The sequence below is a fragment of the Porites lutea genome, chromosome 9, assembly GCF_958299795.1.
Source record: "Porites lutea chromosome 9, jaPorLute2.1, whole genome shotgun sequence".
NCBI lineage: Eukaryota > Metazoa > Cnidaria > Anthozoa > Scleractinia > Poritidae > Porites > Porites lutea.
Window position 1 is genome coordinate 448,335 of NC_133209.1, and position 22,907 is coordinate 471,241.

The window sequence follows — 22,907 nt, forward strand, 5'->3', positions numbered from 1 at the left end:
TTCTCGGCCAATCAAAAGCAAGATCGTAGCCAATCATCACGCGGTTGCACGAGGTATTGTTCGTGTCAGTGGAATTAATTAATGAGCAAACTTGAATATTTCCTAGTTCATAAATTAATTTTATTTCAGACTTAACGGCATTTAGTGTGTTTAATTTAATATATTTTTTTTACATGTAAATATATTTAGTATTAATTTATAAGCGGAATTGTAAGGTAAAAAAGTGTTGAGGACAATAAAAGCGAGACCTGGCAAGTGCGCCATCTTTTTTTAATAACCTTTTTTAAACCAACTAAATAATGGTCAGTTCAGGTTCAGAAAGAGATTGCAAAGGCTTGACAACATATCACGTTAACACAAGATTGAAGATGAGATCTCTGACTACATGAAGCGGTTTATCTTTCCTTAACTTCTGTAAAGCTTTCTTGAAATTTTCCAACGGATGAATAGTTTGAATGGTGGCAGCCTAACTACTCTGGATACTGAGTCAAATCCAAGGTGAACACTCGGCTCACTGTGCAGTCTTTGTCAGGCTAGAAAACAAAAAGAAACGTCATTAATGAACGTCAGTAACTCAAGTGATGAAAACACGGGCTGAACTAGACTGTTCAAAATCCCCTACTTTTTCATAAGATCGTCGGCATGATACACACTTACGACCGAGTCAAGCCTGGAAATGAGTACCAAATCTACTTAGGGGACGGGGGACGGTAAACAGCGCCCAAATATTATCATCAGAGTAAATGCATACTAACTTCAGCAGTAATTCCAATAAGAGCTTCTGCCCTGGTATAAAACTCTTCTTTGAGGGAAATCACAATACACTGGAAATGTTTTTCAGTTTCGCTGATAATGTACCTGGCGACCTAAAAAGAAGTAGTATGTTAACATTGCAAAACGAATAAAATCTCGCCATGATGGTAAACAATAAACAGTTATTTTATAAGGAGGCGTCTACTGACATGATTTACAAAAACGCGTACTGCAAAATCCACGGTTAATTATACAAGTAGGGCACGCCTTCAACAGCCGCCTACTTGTTTTCACATAAGATCTCTGATCTAGCCGACAAACGAAGGCTCGAACGGATCCCGCCGACCTGACTCAACAAAAGTACTGGCGTATTACACAGTCAGTTACCACATATGTTTTACAGTCAAACCAGGTCAAGCGTTCCCGTCGCTAACAAACTAATTAATTCATTAATGGAAAATGATTTCGTTTGTTGATTCAATGATCCATTCATAAAATGAATAACCCAACAGTCAAATTGTACCTCGATTCAATAATCAAATGTTGATTTGGTTTATGAACAAAATCTACCTGTTCTTTATTCTTGTCTGTTGTGTTCAATCGTATTTGCTTCCTTTTTCCTGCCGTTTGCGATTGCGTTTTTCATTGCCTTTAATCAAAATAACAGCTAGAATAGACAGACCGCAAATGCAAAGAAACTGACAATGGCCGAGGATCGAAATCCACCAATCACCGCACATAACCTGACCTCAGTTTGACCGTCGTGTTTTCTAAGAGGTCAGTCCTAGGTCTGTTGCACTGATTACAACAAACTGGCGTACATGTAACAGTTTGTTTGGGTTTGAACTTCAGAACTCGCCAGCACTCGACTCTCAGAAAAATTCTGAGGTCAACTTGTGGAGAGAGTAGTTTTTCAAAAAACAGTAATCGAATCAACATTCGATTATGGAATCGAGGCTAAATATGAATATTGGATTGTTCATTTTATGAATGGATTATTGAATCAACAAACGAAATCATTTTTCCGTGAATGAATTCATTAGTTCGTTAGCGACGGGAACGCTTGACCTGGTTTGACTGTAAAAATAAGCTTCCTAGCTCTTGCATCTCAGTTGTCGGAGCTTTTAATGTACCTTATTGATGTTGGTGTTGTCAAGAGCGGCGTCTATTTCGTCCAGGACAAAAAACGGTGCTGGTTGAAAGCTGCAATAACATAAAATCAGTAGTCAAAAAAGTAACAAGGGCCATTTAAGATTCTTTTGCACTCAAAGTATGATAGTAACATTCCAAGCTCGTTTCTAACGCGATGAATGGTATAAGTTACATGTGACAATCATATTGTTATTATCTAGAACAAAACAGAGCTACTTATTTACCTGTGAATACTGAAGAGAAGAGCAAGTGCTGCTACAGTTTTTTCGCCACCAGATAAATTATCCATTGGTCGGAACCTGGGCATTTACACAGCACTAATTAGTAAAACTAAAGAGCTCTGCTTAATACTGTATAAACCAAAACTTAAAAAGTAGTACTAATATTCTGACCTTTTCCCGGGCGCTACACAGTTGTAATTTATTCCTCCAAGGTAGGGCTCCTAGAACGGCCAAAAAACAACTTTAAGAACAAAATTAACACAATTTATCCCCCCCACCATTAAAGAACCACCGGAACCTTAAGAACATGACCTCTCAGTGGTAAAAGGACGGTAGACACTGAACAGCGATATACTGTGTTTTATGCTTATTACTATCCTTGATCCGAACTTAAGGGTCTGTGATTAGTAAATATTGCATACCTCGGCATCTTCAGGACCAAGGAATGCTTGTGCGCTGGCATTGTTGGCAATGTCCTGAAAGAAAATAAAGGGACAAGAGGAGTATAAATAAAATTATACTTGAACCGGCCTTAAATAATAATGACGTAATAATATTTGCTTTAAACTTCCTATCACTGTACTTGTACTACAACCCCAAGCCCGGTATGTGTTCTGTATATTTCAAGAACATGGTATAGTAATTTTTGTGCGGTTTATATTGACCTGGTAATAAGAAATAATATGTTACGTTCAGTTTTTGGTGTCTTCGCTTAGTTTTATAGCGGAGCACCACGGGTAAGAAAATTAGGTAATCTATGCATCCAACAAATTTTGGTACTGAGAAAATCGTCCGTACCGGGTACGTCCCCCTATTCATGTAAGAAGAGATCAAATTTTGCATTTCAAGCACCCGCTCGTTTCGGCGGTAAATCGCATACCGTAAAATTCCGAAAATAAGCCCCGGGGCTTATATTTTTCAAAGGGCCTTTATGAGGGGCTTATTTTTAGCGGGGCTTATCTTCGGATGGAAATTTGCGTTTGAAAATCGATTGGGCTGGCTTATAGGTGGAAGTAAATTTACCGTTTTTGCTTTGTTTTACTTTGTATTTGAGGACAATTTTCCAAGTACAAGCCCCCGGGGAGCTTATATTTGGAGGGGCGATTTAACGGAGGGTTTTATGCATTACCGGTTTGGGGGGCTTACATTTGGAGGGGCTTATACATGGAGGGGCTTATTTTCGGAATTTTACCGTAGCTTCCCGGTGTTTTAGAGATAAAAACAACAACAACAAATGCCGACTCTTTCTTTCGACTTAATCTCAATGTCTGCATTAACGTGGATAACAGAGAAAGAGCTAGAGCGAGAGATAAAAACCAAAGGAGACCAATTTCGTTGGAAGAAAAACAAAAAAAATTCATAGCGGCGGTGAGAAAAAGGGGAAATATTAGCCGCCAACAAGGTGAAAATGAGCGGCAGCGAAAAAAAAGTGAACATGTAGAACACATACATTTCCTCCATAAACCGTGTAACTGGGAAGTTTCTGGAAGTTTCACGTTTTATTCAAAACAACGGCAAAGAAATGTACAAAAAAGCGTGCAAAGTTGTTTTTTGCTAATTAGAAAAAAGTGTGCTGCCGGTGCAACGTTTTTTTTTTGGCTAATTAGACCTCCGATTTTTTTTGTCTGTTTTCGTTTATAATTTGTTTAGTAAATGATAGATTTAACGAGAGCTTCGCTTTTAGCCCTGGCTAAATCTATATATTATATGTATATGTAAATACACGACAAACCTTGTAAATTTCATCTATTTTCGTTGAAACATGTTCAAACGCTGTCATGAAGAGTTCATATCTGGTGGTGAAAGAGACTGTCAGGGCTATGTAAAAGTATATTGCAGTTTAGTAAAATCCAACTAGTGGTCTATTATCAATGCTGCGTTCTGATTGGTTGAACTACTACTAGGCTATATGTTAAAGCCCACTAGCAGCGAAAAGCGCCAGCTTTGAAAACCAAAAACAATGGCGGCTGAATCACGTTTCGCTAGCTAAAGTTGTTTTGTTGCGATATTTTTGACCAACTAGTTGGATTTTACTAAAACAGTTATTCCTCTCGTCCTCATGGCCTCTGAGTCAATAGCCCATTTGGCCTTCCGCCTCATAGGCTATTGACCCAGAGCCCATTCGGGCTCGAGGAATAAAAATATTGTTAAATATTGATCTTTACATTGAATACAAAAGATAACTACTACTGATACGTCCAATCTCTACTCAAAAAAGTAAAGTTATATTATATTATCATAGAGTTATAATTTTATGATTTAATGAAACTTTTTTGCCCCATTTAATAATTACGCAAAAAATAAATACTTGTGAGGCAATGTATCATAATAACAAGGCAAGACTAAAAACGAAAAATCTGTTTCTTCTGTGAAAACAAGTTTCATAAATTAAGTTAATACAAAAAATAGACAGAAAAGGCAAGGATCGGCAAGTAAGATTTTGTTAAAATCAACTACACAGAAAAAATACCTTTCCTTCTTGACTGTTTCAAATTCAATCTTTGCCTTCCTTGCTTTGTTTCTTGCTTGCTCAAACTCTGCACTCGTTTCTTGGAAACGGCTACTCACACCATCAAGCCTGAATGACAAAATAAATAAAGGTCAGAACTGAGTAGAGATATTAAATATTCATCTAAAATATAATCATCAATGGATGGAAATCCTCTTTTGTAGGTGTGCAGAGGACATAAAGGGAAACAAGTAATGTTGAAAAATCGCAACATTCGATTGATAGTTATTCTCTGACTGTACAGCGAGTTCCTCTTGAAGGAGTAAAATTATTGTTACAATCATTGTAAATGCTTTCTCCTGACAACTTAGATCTTTTGGCTACGAAAATGTTTTAGGCAAACACTCTGAAGCATTAGGCCATTTGCATAATGGCCTCATTTTTCTACTACTACCAGAATCCTTCAGGGTTTTGCTTTCTTGTGCAAAATTTGGGCTTTTGTTATTTCAACCTCAATGGGATTAACAAATTTAAATATGAAAGAAAACACGAAATGAATTCTGGTCTCAGTAGTAAAAAAGCCGTAATCGTACAAATGGCCTATTCCATGAAAGCTCTGAGCAATGCAAAGCAATTTTTTGTCTCCAACGTTCTTTAAGATGTCTACTAAAAAGAAGTGTTCTTACTTTTCAAGTGCCTTCATGTTGGGAGCTTGAATCCTTTGTAAAGTTGTCTGCAGTTTATTCACCTTGTTTGTAAGCTCATTCATCATGTTGCGAATTTCAGCAGGGTCTTCAAGCTGACAATAAAATAATAATAATGAAAAATAACAATAATGATAATGATAACAATTATAATATAAACTTTCTTTTGCATCGAATTCTAAAATGAAACCTTTCCTGGATAGTTTAAAATGTCATAAAGGTTTATTGGTGAGTAATTTACAAAGCAAAGCAAATACCATTTGGCTTCAACAAAACTCCAGATGCACTAGTCAGAATCTAAATAACAGGCCATTTCCGAGTTCCAAAAATTCTCCCTTTTAAAACAAGACTAAGTACAAAACATTTGTGAGAATGAGTTTTATTTGCATAAGAATAAAACAATCATTTTCATATCAATGGCTTTGCACTTAGCAGCCTTGGTTTGAAACAGAGGCTTGAGGCATCTTGGACATAGACTATTCTAATGGATTTTGGAGGTATGTTCTCACCTGCTTTAATCCTCTACTGAGTGATGAATAATCAATGACCAGGTTAGCCTCTCTCTCATATGTTATTTTTGCTCCCTGCAAATAGAATGTGCAGGGTCAAGAATATAATGTAGTAATAATAATGAAGTGAAAGATAAGGCAAAGGCCACTTGGATGGGGTGTTAGGCTATGAGCAAGATGTTTTGTTTTTAGAAGAAACAGAAGTAGGGATCAGAGCTTGACTGCGGGTAACATCCTACAGTGTGATAATGTATCACAGATAAATCTTCTCCGGACCGTTTCTATAAGATATGTTTGGTGATGAAAAATGGAGAACTTGTGTTTTGATAATAGGGCTTATATGATATGCTCCTTTAAACAAGCATGTAACAGTGAACAAAACAAGCAGAATTATCATAAAACATTAAAATCATGGCCTTGATTAATAAAGAACTTCTCCCCATTAGAACCTTAGAAATGTACGGATGACAGTTTGGAGAATCAGCTTATAGGTAGCCTGAGTATCACTAATCAGGTGTTCCTTAGTGGTCCGAGGGGGAGGGTGGAAAGAGATAAGGGAAGAAGAGAGAGAAAGAAGAGGTTTCTCCCCCTTAGCAGTATCCCCTTTTGCTTCTCTCTTCCTCCTTTTCCCCAGAAACGTCTGACAATCAGGCTAGCTAATTGATCTAAGAGTGTTTTATAACTGGGTTACAAGGCTCTGCACCTGTGTGCTTGTGCTGTCGACATCCATTGAAGATGATTCAGTCTGGTCTTGGCTGGATGTTTCAGGTTGACTGGATGATGGTTCACCAAGATCAATATCATTCATTCCACCCTTCTTAAATGGAAGGAAGATATCTTCCATCTGTATGATAATCAGAAAAGAAAGAAGAACAAAGTTAAAGCATTTTCCATGCTGTGTGGAAGCTGTTCAGCAACAAAACACTACACTAGATTATATGCTCAAAGACCCTTTTGGAAAGAGCCTTAACTCACTAACCCTAACCTAAGGGCCATAAGTTTAAAAGACTACAAATTGCACTGATAAAGTTTGACTATACTAAAGTCTTATGGTCAGTCAAAAGAGCTATCTGTTGAATTAATCATTGAAAGGTTTACCTTGCAAGACTTCAGTAGACTATGACGATCAGCTCTCTTTTGTTCAAGCTGGGTCTCCTGAAAAACATCCAATGAAATGGAGAAAATGAACAAAAATGGATAACTACATAAATGGAGACTGACTATTCAAATATTGACTTTTCAGACAACTTCTAGTAACATGATAACCAATCTCACAAAGAAAGTTTTACAACTCAATTGTAAAACGCAGTTAATGGAGCGTGACGCCCTCAATCAACAACATGTAACGCAGTGTTATGCTATAGCCCTTATCAAATCTCGTAGAAGTTTACTCGTGGTGGGTAAAACTACTGGGTAGTACGTAAAATCACGGCTATAGCTGGGAAACTACTGATACAATAGCAATCCTTGTTTTTTGTTGCAGTTGAGGCTAGTTTCTGATGTATCGCTCGTTTTGTATGGCTAGTAAAAATAATTTTCCTCATGCATATCTCGTGGAGCACTTTAGGTGCACGTTCTGTTCTGTAGTACAGTATTTTTCATTGGCTTACCTTGTGATAGCACTCGGACTATAAAAGGCCTAGTAAAAGTCCTGTGCCTCATTCCGAGCTGTATTGCGAAGTTGGTTACTTCAACCGTCCTAAAGTTTTGTAATTCCCACCCTTCCCTCCCTTTGGAGGCTTTGTTGCGGTTCCCAATAAACACGGGCTCACCGCTTTCTTTCGCTTTCGGTTTAAGTCTCACGGCGACTTCCCCAAGCTTTGATTTTAACGCAAACTTTTATATTTGACTGTATTCCAGCACGTGCCGGCGGAGTCGGCTCGTAGTGCTGATAAGATAAAGTTCCCAGAACAAAATATTTGCCTACACCGTTCCATTAAGTTGCACGATGCTGGCCGGAGGTTTCAGCTCGTAGTGCCGTGGAGTGTTAGGCCGTATTAAGTTTGTTTCTTTCGGACCTACCTGAACTTGTCCGATCCGGCGCGTGTAAATTAGCGCCGGGGAGATAAGTAAGGCTTTATGGTCACGCTATGGAAGTCGTCCACCACGCCAATCGCGGAGCGGTGTTCCCCCCATTACGCCATCTGTTTGTTGTCTTATTTTATTACAGTTATTGTAAAGTCTAGCGAAAGGAACTACGACATTAACTAAAATATAAAATGATAGTTCTGTGGATTTTGACTGACTGTCAACTTATGCAGTACTTATACCATCAGTTACAGATATGTATGCAGTTTATTTTGTTATATTGTATGTACCAAGAAATAAAAGGAAAAAATCTTCATGTACCATTGCAGTCATTTGTTTCTGATGAGCTGTTACGTCCTTCACACATTGCATCACATCCTTCTTCACTTCTCGGATTTCTTGTTCCTGAGTTAAAAATAAGGCAAAGCATAAAGCTTCAATCTTGTGATTAAACAGGTCTGAAGATATAAATTACAGTAACAAAACATGTTGCAAATTACATTTACAATAATGACCAGAGCACAGATAGCTAAGTAATTAACTAGTAAGACATTCGTGTAATAGACTGGCTATATGTTGTCAAACCTTCTCATCAATCTCTGACTTCTTGCTTGATTTCTCCAAGTGCAATTTTTGCAGTTCACTATCAACCTGATTGATTATCTGCAAGTTATACAGCAAAATATCTGTCAGAACTTTTGTAAAATAAGTTCTTATGAGCAAAAAAAAAAAAAAAAAAGAAGGAAATTTAAGATATAAATAATAATATACACATGTTGGCATAATAAATGATGTAAAAAAAAAATGATCTTAATGAATTAAGACCACTGTCTTGGTAACCCAAATAGTATTGTTTTAAAGCATATGTGGTATGATGAATTATATTCAAAAATTCCTGCAAATAGAGTTTATTAGAGAGCATAGATGAATGATTACACACTATCTTTGTCAATCAGCCAAGAAAAGTGCAAAATTTTGCTGTTTTCAAATCAAAATGCTCCATTGATTTAGTAGACTTCAGTTTGATACTTTAATTAGTAATGTCTTCCATAGTACCGGTAACAACAGTAACAATAATTATTATTCTTTACTAACCTAATGCCAGGGACAATATTTAAGTGTTAGAATGACATAATCTTCCTGTTTTGTTCGTTTAGTAACTACAATTTGAAGCTTGCCACTATGTTAGACCTGCCTTAAGTTTTTCTTTCTCCTCTGCTTCGAGTTTTAAACACTCTTCCTTATCTGCAGCCCGACTGTCTTTAAGTTTCTTCAGTTGACCTGAAAGCAACTGATCACTTAGCAAATCTTTACAAAGAATAGTTATTAGCATCCAGTTACTTTTTCTAGTAATATCCAGGTGTTAAGAATTTAAGATAAAATTGTCAAAAATGAATTTAGTCATTTGTCTGGTCTATGTGCCTGTTGGTGAGAATGCCTTCCTTTTTAATTTTTTTTTATATTACCATCCAAGAATGAAAAAAAAAAGTTTCAATTATTAGGTACTGTATTGGTCAAAAGGTTACAAAAGTGGACAAACTATTTTAAGACGTTTGTGTAAAAGTTATGTTATATGCAAAATAACAAAATATGCCCTCAAAAAAGTAATCATGGCACTTACCTTTAGTATCTCTACCCCTTTCATAATCCAACTATAAAAACAAGACAATAGATCCTTAAGATAATACCATGAATACTACCCTAAACTACCTTAATAACTTGAGTATAAGCTGCATCTTTTTGCATAGATTTTAGGCCCAAAATCATGAGTGGCTTATCTACAAGAACATCTCTTCTGGTCAGTTTGGTGTCAGAAAAAGGACAGAAAACATAGTAAAAAATATGAAAGAATGAACACTACTGACTTGAGCTTTAACATTCCAGAGAAGGAATAACTTGAGAGTTCATTGACGTATTTAATCAAGCAACAACAAATATGCAGCTAACACTGAATTTACCAAAAACTTGAATTACACTCATGAAGCTTAGCACTAAAATTAAAAACCTTCATCATTTTTTAAGTGTTTTTTTTTTTCAAAATCAGGATTGAAAGTTGGGGGGGTGACTTATCCACCCATGCATACGGCTTATACATGAGTGTTAAATCAGTTTGGTAGATTGAACAAATGTGTAGAGTCACATTTCTTTCTAACCTGATTCATTAAGCGGGACTCCTGGTTAGAAAACTCCAGACGGCGTTGAGCTCTCTCTTGCTGGGACCTCAGTTGTCTTTCTTCATATTGCCTTGAAAAGATAAAAACACAATATCAGTTACAGGTTCTGTTCTATGTAGATGGTTCCAGGCAAGGAACAAGGGTGAGACATTATTCTATTTATTTTTAATAATGCTGCATCTACTATTTGACTTCAATGGTCCTTGACTCTTTATGTAGCCATAGGAAGGGTTGAAAACCTCAATAACCATTATTCCCATTCTCCCTGTCTTGTAAATAAACCCTCACTTTCTTCTATTGATCTCATTCCCCACAACATTATACAGCACTGGAATTACATTTCACAATTAAGACAGTGAAATCATTTCCAATAGGGAACACAACAAAGTCAGATTTGTAACATTCTCTGTGTAGAAAGATGATCTAAATCTGTATGTATACCTTATGTTCTCTACACCAATTTGATCACAGAATTCTCTGAATACCTGTAAAAAAGTGCTTTGGTGAAAACGTTTTATAAAGTTAATCATGCTGCTTTCCTGTCACTGTTTGGCCATAAAGAACCAAACAACCATTTATACATTGAACAGTATGCCGTCTCCAGCTTGGAAAGTTCAGACAAGCACAGAAAGCAAAATTTGCTTTTCATCCTCCCCCCCAGGGCTCTTTCCTTGCTTTTTTACCTACTTTTTTCAAGTTTTTGGTTAAAATTTTAGGATCATAGCATTGGAAGGAAGGAGGTGCAGCTGGGTGTCAGAAAAAGATTATCATTGGACTTTTTGGGTCAACTTTTCATGGTTTTACACATTTTTCTCCGGCCCATTAGACTGAACCTTTCTAATTTGATTCTGCTTTCAGAGATCTTTTCCCCCTGCACAAGTTAAAATTAATTTCAAAATCGTCTATGAAAACACATGACATCACAACCAGCAAAAGGGACAATGATCTGCGTGGGGTGTTATGGGTGGTTCAGCGGTGAATGAGTTAAATCTGGAATCAAAATAACTAAATTGGAGAGTATGGCATCACTTGGATATCTGCAAGTAGTTTGTTATGTTATATCTTTAAATAATAAAAAAAAGGAAAGGAAGAAATAGAGACAAGGGTGTATTACTGGTTCTCAAACTTGTGTTGGTTGGTTGCCCATTATGTTATTTAAAGAGAAGTTCGTATTAACCACTCCTGACTAGCAAATTAAGGTTTTATTAGGTTAAGGTTAAGATCAGTCCCTGTGTCACCATATGAATTAACTTACCTGATCCTCTACTCTGTTCATTCTTTTCTCTGTGTTGGTGATTGCTATGCTTCTTTCTTCCATTGATTTTCGCAACTCATCCCTCTTTGGCTGAAATGTCCACAACACGCATCACTTAAAAAGTCCAATAGAAATTATGGCATACAGGAAATTGCATTGCCCGAGTGATAAACCTGAACAAGCTGTTTTACTATCAAAGTGATAAACAGTGAACTTCATAATGTTTTTTAACTGTACTAGTGCTTAACTACACTGTAATAATATCAGGGTATCGTGTTAGGTGAACTCATGACTTGCACAGACAAAAATTAATTTTAACATTTAAATGGTTTGGTTATTGACATAACTAATTTTGCCTACCTTAGATTAAGCAATATTAGAAATTTCTGAAAAAATGGACTTAAAAAATTCCTAACTAAATACATTGTTTTTGAAAAAAATGAAAAATACCTCCAAGCTTCTCAGTTCTTTTTCAATGAAGTCAAGGTCCTTAGAGATGGCAGTCAATGATTGCTTCTCCTAAGACAAACAAAAAGTAATGTATGCAATGCTGCTTAATTCACCAGATCCAATTGTAAATGGAACATACTTTCTTTACATGGTAACTACTTAAAAAAGCTTCACTCTCTTACTCTGGCATTTTGTTATCACTTGTAAAAGGAAGTATGGAAGGTAGTTGAGGGTACAGGTGTAGTAACTGCATCCTCATACAAAACTGTAGGTTTGAAGAACAACTCATCTTTGTGGGGAAAAAACACTACAGTACAAAAAGCAAACTCACTGTGGTTTCTTTGTCCTTGTGAGAGTACCTCAGTCGATTCCGAAGCCCATCAATTTGAGACTTCAAGTTTTGTAGTTGTGGTTCTTTTCTACGATGCTTTGATAGCTCTTTCAACTCAGCCAAGAAGCTGTCTCGTTTACGTTTCAGTGCATCAACTTGCTTTTCATCCCATCGTCTGGCTTTGGCCTTCAGATCACTGGTTGAAAATTATGAAAAAATTGTAAAATGTTGAAAACTTTATTGCCTAGTTTACATGACACTCAAACACTTGGATCTAGTAAAAATAGCTTTAATGGTGTATAATAATAACAATATATGGAGGAAATCTCTGTGTAAGTGAAAAAGTGCTCTGCTCTTAAACAACATAATATATATTATTTAACATAAATATAAGTTTAAGAACAGAATTTGATCATTGATTTACCTTACTCCCCCTTTAATGATCCCAGACTTTTGAAACAGCGTTCCATCTAAGGAAACTGTCTTCTTTCTTTCAGCTCCTGAAAATGCTAACTGTCTAGCATCCTCCATTCGGTCACAAACAAGAGCATTAGCACAAGCATACTGTAGGGCTTTCTGCCAAAAGAGAATGATATATTCCTTCAGCAATACATCATGGGTATATTGTTTCATATCAGATTGGAAAAAAGACAGTGAAGGATGGTTATTTTGTAAAAAAATTCTTCAAAATAAAAAGTTATTGTGCCATTACCAGTAACACCACAGGACAATGTCAATGTAAAGCATATTAAGATGTATAACAGTTTAAGTAAACTTAATAGTCACAACCCTATATGGTACACTTAATAGAACTAGTTGTTATACCTTGATAACTGCTGGTTCAAATTTGATCACATCAATGACTAACTTAGCCGAACCAGCGCTCTGCCGGTACTTCTCTTGAACAGGTTTGACCTGAAGGGAATCCAGTGGAAGGAACGTCTCTGGATCAGCCCGCTGTAATAAAATGAACAAGATAAAAAATAATTATATTTTCAATATTTTTGACAATTAATTTTGAGCCCCCCCTTCCCCCCCCTGCCCTGCCCACACACACACACACCTAATTTTGATTTTATGTTACCTTTGGATCTCATGCAGACACACACAATCAAACAATTGAGCTGTTGCTTTTGTAACAAGAAAATGATCATAAATATGTTGGATCTACACGTAGCAAATCAAACCTGTTCTTTAAGGTACTGAATGCAATCTCTTCCAGTTTTCTCTGTATCCACAACAATGGCATCCATGTTTCTCCCAAGAACCCTGGTTATGGCCAGGGTATACCTGAAAAAAAAAAGGCATCATTATAAATTAAAAATTTGTCAATTAATAAACAACTCTTAAATATAATTTTTCAAAAATGACGAAAAAAATCGACAATTTTATTGACTGTTTTACGATAATTATTGAAAAAGAATCAAATAGTAATATTCTTGCTTGTCACACTTTTGTGGTTCCTCAGCTCCTAACCAAGTGCCAGCTCAAAACATAGCTAAGTGACAAATAAACATTACAGTAGAACTTCCGTACCTCGAACTCGGATAACTCATACTCCTCGTTAACTCGAACTAAGTCCCATTTTCCTTGGATTTCATCCCACATTTCAGTCATTTTTACTCAGATAACTCGAATTCCCTCCTAACTCAAATTAAATTTCCTTTCACTTGATCAAAATTTCACTGAAATTTCGCCCGACAACTCAAATTCTGGCTCTTGTTACCCCACTCGGATTCCATCCCGTTAGTTTTTCTTGTTGTAGGTAAAAACAAGAGCCCCTATTATGACTCTTGGTAAAACACTAAAACTAACACTACCAGAATTTGATTGTAGTTGGTGCAACAAACAGATCGCATTTTATCATAAAAATGCATAATCATTTCACCATTTTTCATGAAAATTATAAGTAAATATGCACTAGCTATACACACTGAATTGCCGAAAAATCAGTAACTATTAATCATTAAAGCAGACAATTGATCCCGATAACCCGAACTCCCGCTAACTTGAACTGTTTTTCTTTTCCATTCAGAGTTCAATTTACCAGGGTTCCACTGTATTATTGTAGCAAAAGTCAAGTTCTGTTAACATTTTGTATAAATTAACTTATTGACTTTGAGAGAGGATGGATATTATTTTTCTTGACTAAAACTGCTGGTTGATGACTCACTTTTTGTGCACTGGTTCACATAGCTCTATGAGCCGTCCATAAACTCCCGGAAAGAGTCTCTTCATACTCTCCAGCACTTCCTGTTTTTTCTGATGTCGTGCATTCTCATGTTTGTCTACCTTAGCTTCGCTCAGTTCAACCTGCACCTCCTCCAACAGCTTGCATAGTTCAGAGTGACGAGAGTTGGCATTACTAATAAAGACATATTAAGAAGCAAAGACAGAGAAAATCAATGAAAGTAAATATATACGGTTAACTATAAGCCTAGGAATATATTTTGTTGTTTGTTTCAACACATACTTGATTTCTGTGTCTAGTGCATCATGTTCTTGCTGCAATTTCTCCACTTGCTCATGATTTGATCTGAAAAATAAAAAATATGCTCACTAGGACCTTACTAAAAAAAAGCATTATATTAACAACAACAACAACACTATGATTATAATATCAAAAAAAGAGAGAATTAAACATATTGCATGTAAACAAACACTTACTTTTTGCAGTATTTAATATTTACTACACTGGTATATTGCCCATACTGAAAGAGTCATAATGAACACAACAAACTCTACCTCTAATCTTACAGTGAAACGTTTTATATACAGATATACCTCTTGTTACCTCTAATTAATTATCATTTGCCTGTACCATTAAAATACACTGCACTTGAGCAATATAATATTCCGTAGAGAAATGTGCCAGTTACGTCCAGGCTTTTACCATGACTTGAAGAAGGAAGCTATTTTGCTTGAGTAGACAGTAATCAAACAAAATAGGAAAAGTACAAAGTATACAGCTGTACCTGATATAATCATCAAGTTTCTCCATTCTCTCCTCTAACTGTTTCCTAGTACATAAAAATATAATACTTGCTCTTTATTTTGAATAACACCAACAACGACTTTAACAATTATTAAAACAAAAGAATGTCACTAGTGCGAGGGTTTGGATATCACTTACATGTTGATACATTGCACGTTGTATTGTATTTTATTTTACAGCAACGGACTTTCAATAATACTCTCAAACGATTAAAAGTTATGCACAAACCTTTGATCTATCTTGTGTTTCTGCTGAGACAATAAACTTATTTCTCTCTGCTTCAGTTGATCAAGAGTTTTCTGCTCCGCATTCTGCTCTCGGACAATCTATAAGAGACGAACAAGCCAATAATAAAATTTATTAATGATTCTTTATTTTTATGTTGTTTATTTAAATATTAACCTTCAGTTTTAAGGTTATGCCTGATAATTTTTGAGTACACATACATACCTTGTCAAGCTCTAACTTAACTGCAGCAGTTTCCCTTCCAGCCTCCTCCTTCAAGGCATTATACTGTTCAAGCTATTCAAAGAAATACACACATTAAATCATGGCTAATTCATCACTGACTGTTACAGCACTTGATCAAGGTAATTGCAGGTTAAGTTGGCCATGATCAAACATCCAAAACAATTTTCTACAGTAGCATTTCTTAACAGCTATGCCTAAACTGTAAAAAAATAAAGAAATAACAAATTTTTTACTGCTCTAGGTTATAACTATGACAAGGTGACTTAACTGCAAAGAACATTCAGAATACCGCTAATTTATTTTCTATAATATTCTTTTTGATACAGGGGTATAGTATCTGTCAACAAACTGGCCAGTTATCAATTACATGTACTTGTCTTGGTTTAACATCTCACTTCAAAGAAGAACCATTGTAAACTATGGGAATGGAAACTTATGGATATGTTGTAGGTCAAACTGGTTTCAGCCTGAGTCGACTGTCAAGTTTTCTTGTTTCTTTTCACTAACTATTCACAATCATAAATAGTTCTCATTTCAGCCTGACTGATGCATTGGCATATAGAAGTGCCTGCAAATACTTGTTGATACCCTTAGGTACCCACAAGTACTTAAAAAGGAATCTCTATGCTGATCTCACCTGTGCTTCCATTAGTTCAACATTTTCATCTTGACTGTCTCCCGACACATCATTTTCATATTGTTCAGCAGCCCTGCGAACTTCTTCAAGTTCTTTCTCAAGCTCTTCAATCTACACAATTTGAAAGATATGAAATTACTGTACATCTTGGATAAACTCTCCTACACATTACGGTGAAAGATGTGCTGAATGAAAGCAGTATATATGCTGAAATTTCATTTCATCCTTGCATGGCTGGTTCATTTAACACAAATTAGAGAATACCTGTAGGTGAACAGGTCATAGGTAGGTAAAAAGGTACCTCAGCCTCATGTTTCTTATGCGCTTCCTTTGCTTTGGCCACAGCCTTCCTATAGAAAACAAAAGTTCAAAAATTGCAAATCTTGAACAATCTAATACTTAATGTAAAATTTCAACATGAAGCAACATAGCACAAAGAGCAAAAATCATTCATTAAAAAGTGATTGTACAGTTGAACTTCCACCATAAGGTAATAAAGATGTATTCAAGCTATACCTGGAGTTTAATAATTGCTTCCAAGATTTTGAAAACTCAACCTTCTGCTGGGGAAGCTACTGCATATTCAAGATTTTGAAAACTACAGGCATTTTAGATCTTGCTGCCAATAGGGTGAAAACTCAATATCATGCCACCAAGTCAAAATGTTAAAGAGTCAAGAATTTGCTGCCATTTTATGCATTAACAAACCAAAAGGAACATACACTTACTTGGAGTTTTCTATTCTTTTTGAGAGATGAGAAGTTTTCTCTTTGGCTTTGATGTACAGAGGTTTATTCTTGTTCTGTTCAGCTTCCTTAAAGGGAAATTTACTTGGTTTCAAAGTTATCAAAACTGAACTATTGAAAGAATATACAATGTACATGTAGGCCTGGCCCAAATAAATTTGAAACAAAAGAGTATGGGTTGAAACACGACAAAAATTCTGGAAACAGAAATGCCTTGCTATAATAATTATTAATATCAGGCTACACATCTGGGTATATGTGTAGCAAAGTACGGTTGCTACAACACCTTGGATATATTTTTTAAGCACCTCCCTTCCCCCCCCCCACCCTCACCCCTCCCCAACAACAGAGTAATCAATGGCTAAAACTTACATCTAATCTTAATGGGTTTACCCTTTCACTGTAAGTTATTTAAATATATACTGTAATAGGGTATAGCAATGATAGGGTATTGTACCTTGCTTGCTATTTTCTTTTCCACACTTGCCATCTCCCGTGATAACTTTGCATTCTCTTGCTTCTTGCTCTTCAGTTTTTGTTCAATTTCATTCTTCTCTTTTTCTAGTCTGTCCACATCACGAGATTTGGTTTTCAGTTCATTAGTGAGGTGGTTGATGCCTTGTTCATTGTGATACAACTTAAATAACTGCAACTCCAGCTGGCAATTGTCCTACAGAAGCCCAAATAAACAGACTTGAGTCTACTAACTATGCACTGCATAATAGATGATTGCTAATCACAGGTATGTAACATAAGTTCTACATGTCAGTTAGTTAAAGCACCCACCAGTTCTTGATTCAACTTGTGATACTTATCAGCTTCTTCCTTTTCTGCTTTAGCTTCCTTTTTCTCGGCTGCAATTCCCTAAGAGAGTGATTGGAGAAATATTTTAGGAACTCCTTTGTCAAATCAATTACCACTTACAGCTTCAAATGAAAACATGGAATAAGGAACATGACAAATTTCATGGTGTTGCATTATCAGGGCGTTCTAACAAAGCCTAGGGGGAGTGATTTATTTCAAGAGCTATTCTAACAGAACTTCCAGTGATGTTTTAGCAATACTATATGCAAGTACCATCTTGGAAACAAAAACACTTGCCATCTTGCTTACTATAATGAAATACCTTCTTTTTGTGATAGTTAAAACTTGTTTCCTCTTCAGCTTTTTGCATTTCTTGCTTCTTTTTTTCATAATCGTCTGAAAGCTCTCCAGACCTGGCAAATTTCATAACAGGTCATCATTTCTGTATCTTTGCAGATGTATTAATACAAGTTACTGCATGCATTTCCTTCATACCCTACTACTGCTGTGTATCTTTTAGCAGCTGTAAGAAAGCAGGGCATGTCTCCTCTTGTGTTAATTTGCATGACAATGATGGTAATAATTATCATAACTGATAATACTGTTGGTGAAACAAAGAAAGGTGAAAGATAAATGATGTATAAAAGAATAACAAAATTTATTATTAAAGGGGTGCATGGAATAATGACTAAGTGACTACTGGGCTGGTTTTGTTCAAAGCTGGCATTAAGATAACCCAGGGTTAGTGTGAAATTTGAATTCAGATATGAAAGCTTAAAAAGTAAATTCAGTTTTAATTCTTTTTGTCAACAAGTTGACGATGGGATGCTCTTAAAAATAACAGAGAAAATTATCCGAGGAAAATGCGTTTGAACAAAAGAAAAAGAAACCCGGGTTAAATTTAACCCTGGGTTAAGCGCTAATTGGCCTTCGAACAACTGGGCCTTGATCTCACATCAAATTCTCCTATTATTAAAAAGGCATACAAGGAAGGAGGATATAGCATTTTATTAGAGGTTTGGGGCTTAGGGATTTATTGCAGGCACCCCTTCAATATTAATATTAGTATTACAAACACTGCAAAAATCTCAAAGGTGTGGGGCTTGATTTAGAAGAGGTAAATTTTGTTATACAGATAACTTCTCAAACCTGCTTATTTTTTCAAACATCTGGGTTCTTTCCTTGGGAGTTTTCATTGCTATTGATTCAACAGTACCCTAACAATGAAATAATTCAAACATAAACACCACCAAAATCTGTTGACACAAACAGCTTTGGGTATTTCTTCAAACCTTCAAAAATAAGGGCATAACCTTGTAAAAGTTCAAGCTTAAATCTAGAATTCATAGTAAGGAAAGATTGCAGTTAGACACCCTGGAAGTCCTGGGTTCAAACCATCAGGGATTGACAAAGACTACATGCAACTACTTTTTATTTTATTACTGAGCTCCTGAATGTTATGATTGGATGAGACTTTCACATTGACCTGTGCAATAATGGGAAATCTTATTGATGCTCCAGGGCACAAAATGATTAAGAACAGCTCTCCCAAAATCTGTTGACAGAGAGGTCACTGGCAGTTGGCCAGTCCTTAATAATACCAAAACTTAAATACACTTTGCCTGACAGTAGGCTAACCGCAGCAAATAGTTGGTTGACAGTCACCTGATAAGTTCTTTTGCAATTACCTACCGTATTTCCTCAAATAATAGTCATCACTTAATTAATAACCGCCCTCGAATAATCCCCTCCCTTTAACAGAAATGTTCAAAATAATTGCCTTGCCCTCAACCCTATAAGTTACCATTAGGGATACCCATAGTGGTAAACCTGGAGGATGAAGTTAAAGTGGAGACTGATCCAGCAAAACTGATTAGTGATGAGTCACGTTCTGACACCCACAGTGTTCTCACCAGGATTTTGATTTTTTTTCACCACGATTGGTGTGAAAAAAATTCTTTGTAATTTTTCTGCCTCCCATTTCATCAAAGCATGTCTTAGGGACTTAAGGACGAAAGAAAGAAACTAATCTTCGCTGTGCCATGGTGCATCAGCTGCTTCTTCATCAGCAAAAACCACGTGGTACGAATAACCTGAGCCCGCACTCCCAATGATCTGTTACAGGACAGGGTGTGTACGATTCAAAAACGGTGCATACACCAATCTTTGCAATGTACGTGGGACCAATGAAAGTTAAGGAAAGAAAATTAAACACTTTGAATCTTTTGATACCATGTTTTTTATTCATTTGACCAAGCAAAATACTGGATGGTTAGGTTGACCATTAAAACTACTCAACTATAGACATTCTAAACTCCGTTTTCCTTGAAGCATGCCCCTGCGCCCTAACGGGCGCATCTTCTTGGCTTTTTATGCGCCATCTCAGATTTTCTTCCGGGAATTCCACAAGACCACAGCCTGGTGAGAACACTGCACCGAGGACATTGACATTGAAATTAATCAAGGAACTGAATTTGGAACACTTTGAATGCCAATGTTCAGTTTACTTGATGTGATTACTTTTGACTTAAATGGAAAAATAGAACCAAATGTTAATTTTAGAACACGACTTCCAGTGAGCAACATTTGAAATAATCACCTTTCTTGAATAATCACCCCCTTTTGGTGTGAAGTAAGAAGTAATTTCCCCCAGCTATTATTGGAGGAAATACGGTATACTGTTCTTCCACCTATCAGTGGGTACAAAGCCAAGTAACAAAAGTATATAATTTTACTGCAAATGAGATACTTTACCTGAAACACAAGAAAGTTTTTAGCTTTCACCAAAATACCTAATTCCTCCAGTTTTTTGGTGTACTGTTGTGGTGACACAACTTTGTTATCAATTCTGTATTCAGTACCACTACCAACAATCCTACAACAGACAAAACAAGCAAAAGTTAAGATCTATTATTAAAAGTTGAGTTGCCAGTTTAAGGTCACAGCTCACTAAGGGAGGGGGGGTTGAAAAATGCTCCCTTAAGACATTTGGAAATATTGTTCTTACAATGTGTTTTCCTAAATTTGGAAGCACCAAATGGTAAATGTTGCCAAAAACAGGAATATTTTGCACACCAGAAGTACTAGCTAAAAGAAAGAGTCCCAATGCCTGCTTGAGTTTGGTTTAAGAAAATGACAAAATACTCCTTATTCCATCAGAAACTATACAAAATAAGTAACGAAAAGACAAATTCCCCAATACTCAAATAAACACTACTCTAAAATATAGTTAGACCTGAGTATGATCATACTTTCGAGTGAAGTTGATTTCAGTTCCATCCTGCTCTGCATATACAGCAGAGACCATTGCTGTATTAGCTACAGGTTTGCCTATAGGAGCTCCATGGATAAGATCCTTTGAGGAAGAAAAGATATACAATGTTTAAATTGTGATGGAAGGGATAGGTGGAAAGAATGAGTACTTTAGTAAAGGCAAATAAAAACTGCTCAAGTGTACCCCCAACATACAAACTGATGCATTTCACCTGCCTTGTCCTTTCAACTTGCTTGTACAGCCACTACTAATAACCCTTATCTGACAGATGACATGTCCAGGTTGGAATGCAGATCTTGTTTAACAAGTGTGTTGTATTTGAACAGGTTTATTTCCAGTTTTATATTACCTCAAGACTGACAATTGTAGTATTACCAAATTTTTTGGTAAATTCCTATTTATGAGGGCACTTTGTGACAGCTATCGCAAAGATGGTATGTGGATTTGTCTGCATCTTTTTGGGAATGAAAGCAGAAATGATTTATTAAAGGGTGAAAAGATTTCAGATCCACTTCCCAGATAATTAACACTCACCTTAACTGTGCGAACTCGAAGACTCTGTGTTCTTTCACCAAACACAAAACTAATGGCATCCATCAAATTAGATTTTCCTAGTTATAAAAAATATAGCATAAAACAACAATATTGGAAATCTGGGGGGGTTCTCCCTTACATAATCCATACAGGAACGTGTTGTCCCAAAGGGTATGGTTTTTGGGCCTTTTTGGTCTGAAAACGGGTATACACTTTGCCCATTTCTGTCTGAAATTGGGTATGGTTTTTGAGGGAACTAAGGGAGTGTATAAACACGGTATCATTTCAATTCTAAATGAATAGGAACAATATAGAAATATGTGAATTCGAAATGCATTTGTTGGTACTCTTATCTAAGTTATGATGACATAATTTCTGCCTAAAGGCCAGATCTGAAAATGGGTATGGATTTTAGAGGTCTGGTCTGAAAATAGGTATGGAAAAATATGACATTTTTTGGTCTGAAAAAGGGTCAGCATTTGTAGAACCGGGCAGCACACCCCAACCAAGAATTCCCATGAGTACCCCCCCTACCCCCAGGGGGAAAATGGGCATTTATTGGTACTATAACCTGAGATCAGGCCCAATTTGGTTCTCATACATTCTCTCCAACGGCTACCGCTGAAATTGGGCCTGAGTTTCGTCTTGCCCGCCGGAATGTAATTTTCAAAGCGAAACAAAAATAGAGCCTGATCTCAGGTTGTTGGTACTATTATATAGAAAGCTTCACAAAACGACTGTCATGTGATTTGATCCACTTAAGCTGATACAGAAGGCCATGCAACTACAAGAGTTATAAGCTTTGAAACTCTGAAAAAGCACAAATAAGCCTTGAAATGAAGCTTTTATAGTTGCCCATCAAATATCCACTCACCACATCCATTTGGCCCTATAATGGCTGTGAATCGTTTGAATGGTCCAATAGTATGCTTTCCCTTGTAGGACTTGAAATTCTCTAACTCCAGCCGTTGAAGATAACCCATTTCCACGGAACTTTGAAGGGACAGCAAGCGTCAAAGCCTACAAATCATAATCATGAAGTACACCGCATATAACCACAAATGATTCGTAGTATGTAAAAGAAATTTGCGTATAAATATGCTAACGACAATAAAAAGAAGAAGTACAATAAATAGTTACTCAAGCTCTGTTTCGAAAGGCGTTCTGAACGAGTAAATCGTGGTCAAAAACAGGTAAACAACACTTCCACTTGTTCGTAAATTTGGCGGGAATGAAACTACAGCAAAGTACGAAAACAATGCGCATGGTCAGCTGTTGGGCATCGCTGGACAAGTTAAACCACATTGCGGGAGTACCCACAGTATCCCCTCCCTTATTTTTAAATTGTGTAAACTCAAACTTATTATTGACGATTTTGTACCCTCCTTATATTTTGAAAAGTTATAGCCTTTTTGAGATT

The 22,907-nt window shown here is 36.3% G+C and overlaps 1 protein-coding gene across 1 annotated transcript; it reads right to left on the bottom strand.

Moving 5' to 3' along the window:
* Positions 1 to 253: 253 nt before the first annotated feature.
* Positions 254 to 22,653, bottom strand: LOC140949265 (structural maintenance of chromosomes protein 1A-like). Its single transcript, XM_073398488.1, has 40 exons — positions 22,362 to 22,653; positions 21,488 to 21,564; positions 20,931 to 21,034; positions 20,434 to 20,554; positions 18,829 to 18,896; positions 18,002 to 18,092; positions 17,662 to 17,739; positions 17,333 to 17,545; positions 16,858 to 16,943; positions 16,431 to 16,479; positions 16,130 to 16,240; positions 15,472 to 15,543; positions 15,250 to 15,347; positions 15,002 to 15,046; positions 14,500 to 14,562; positions 14,200 to 14,391; positions 13,214 to 13,316; positions 12,852 to 12,983; positions 12,451 to 12,602; positions 12,027 to 12,222; positions 11,696 to 11,764; positions 11,246 to 11,335; positions 10,432 to 10,475; positions 9,970 to 10,060; positions 9,438 to 9,468; positions 9,012 to 9,097; positions 8,402 to 8,479; positions 8,138 to 8,221; positions 6,887 to 6,943; positions 6,492 to 6,632; positions 5,789 to 5,863; positions 5,262 to 5,374; positions 4,597 to 4,704; positions 3,859 to 3,919; positions 2,549 to 2,602; positions 2,298 to 2,347; positions 2,130 to 2,204; positions 1,887 to 1,956; positions 756 to 866; positions 254 to 533 (listed from the first exon to the last, which is right to left on the bottom strand). Exons 1-40 carry the CDS (start codon positions 22,468 to 22,470, stop codon positions 471 to 473), a joined length of 3,711 nt encoding a protein of 1,236 aa, XP_073254589.1. The 5' UTR covers positions 22,471 to 22,653; the 3' UTR covers positions 254 to 470.
* Positions 22,654 to 22,907: the final 254 nt, after the last annotated feature.

Excerpts from the sequence above, each read along its gene's own strand:
- LOC140949265 (XM_073398488.1), bottom strand. The coding sequence starts at position 22,470 with ATGGGTTATCTTCAACGGCTGGAGTTAGAGAATTTCAAGTCCTACAAG. Across the intron at positions 16,944-17,332 it reads AAAAGAAAATAGCAAGCAAG|GAAGCTGAACAGAACAAGAA; the intron begins GTACAATACCCT and ends TTTCCCTTTAAG. Across the intron at positions 14,392-14,499 it reads GCACTAGACACAGAAATCAA|TAATGCCAACTCTCGTCACT; the intron begins GTATGTGTTGAA and ends TGTCTTTATTAG.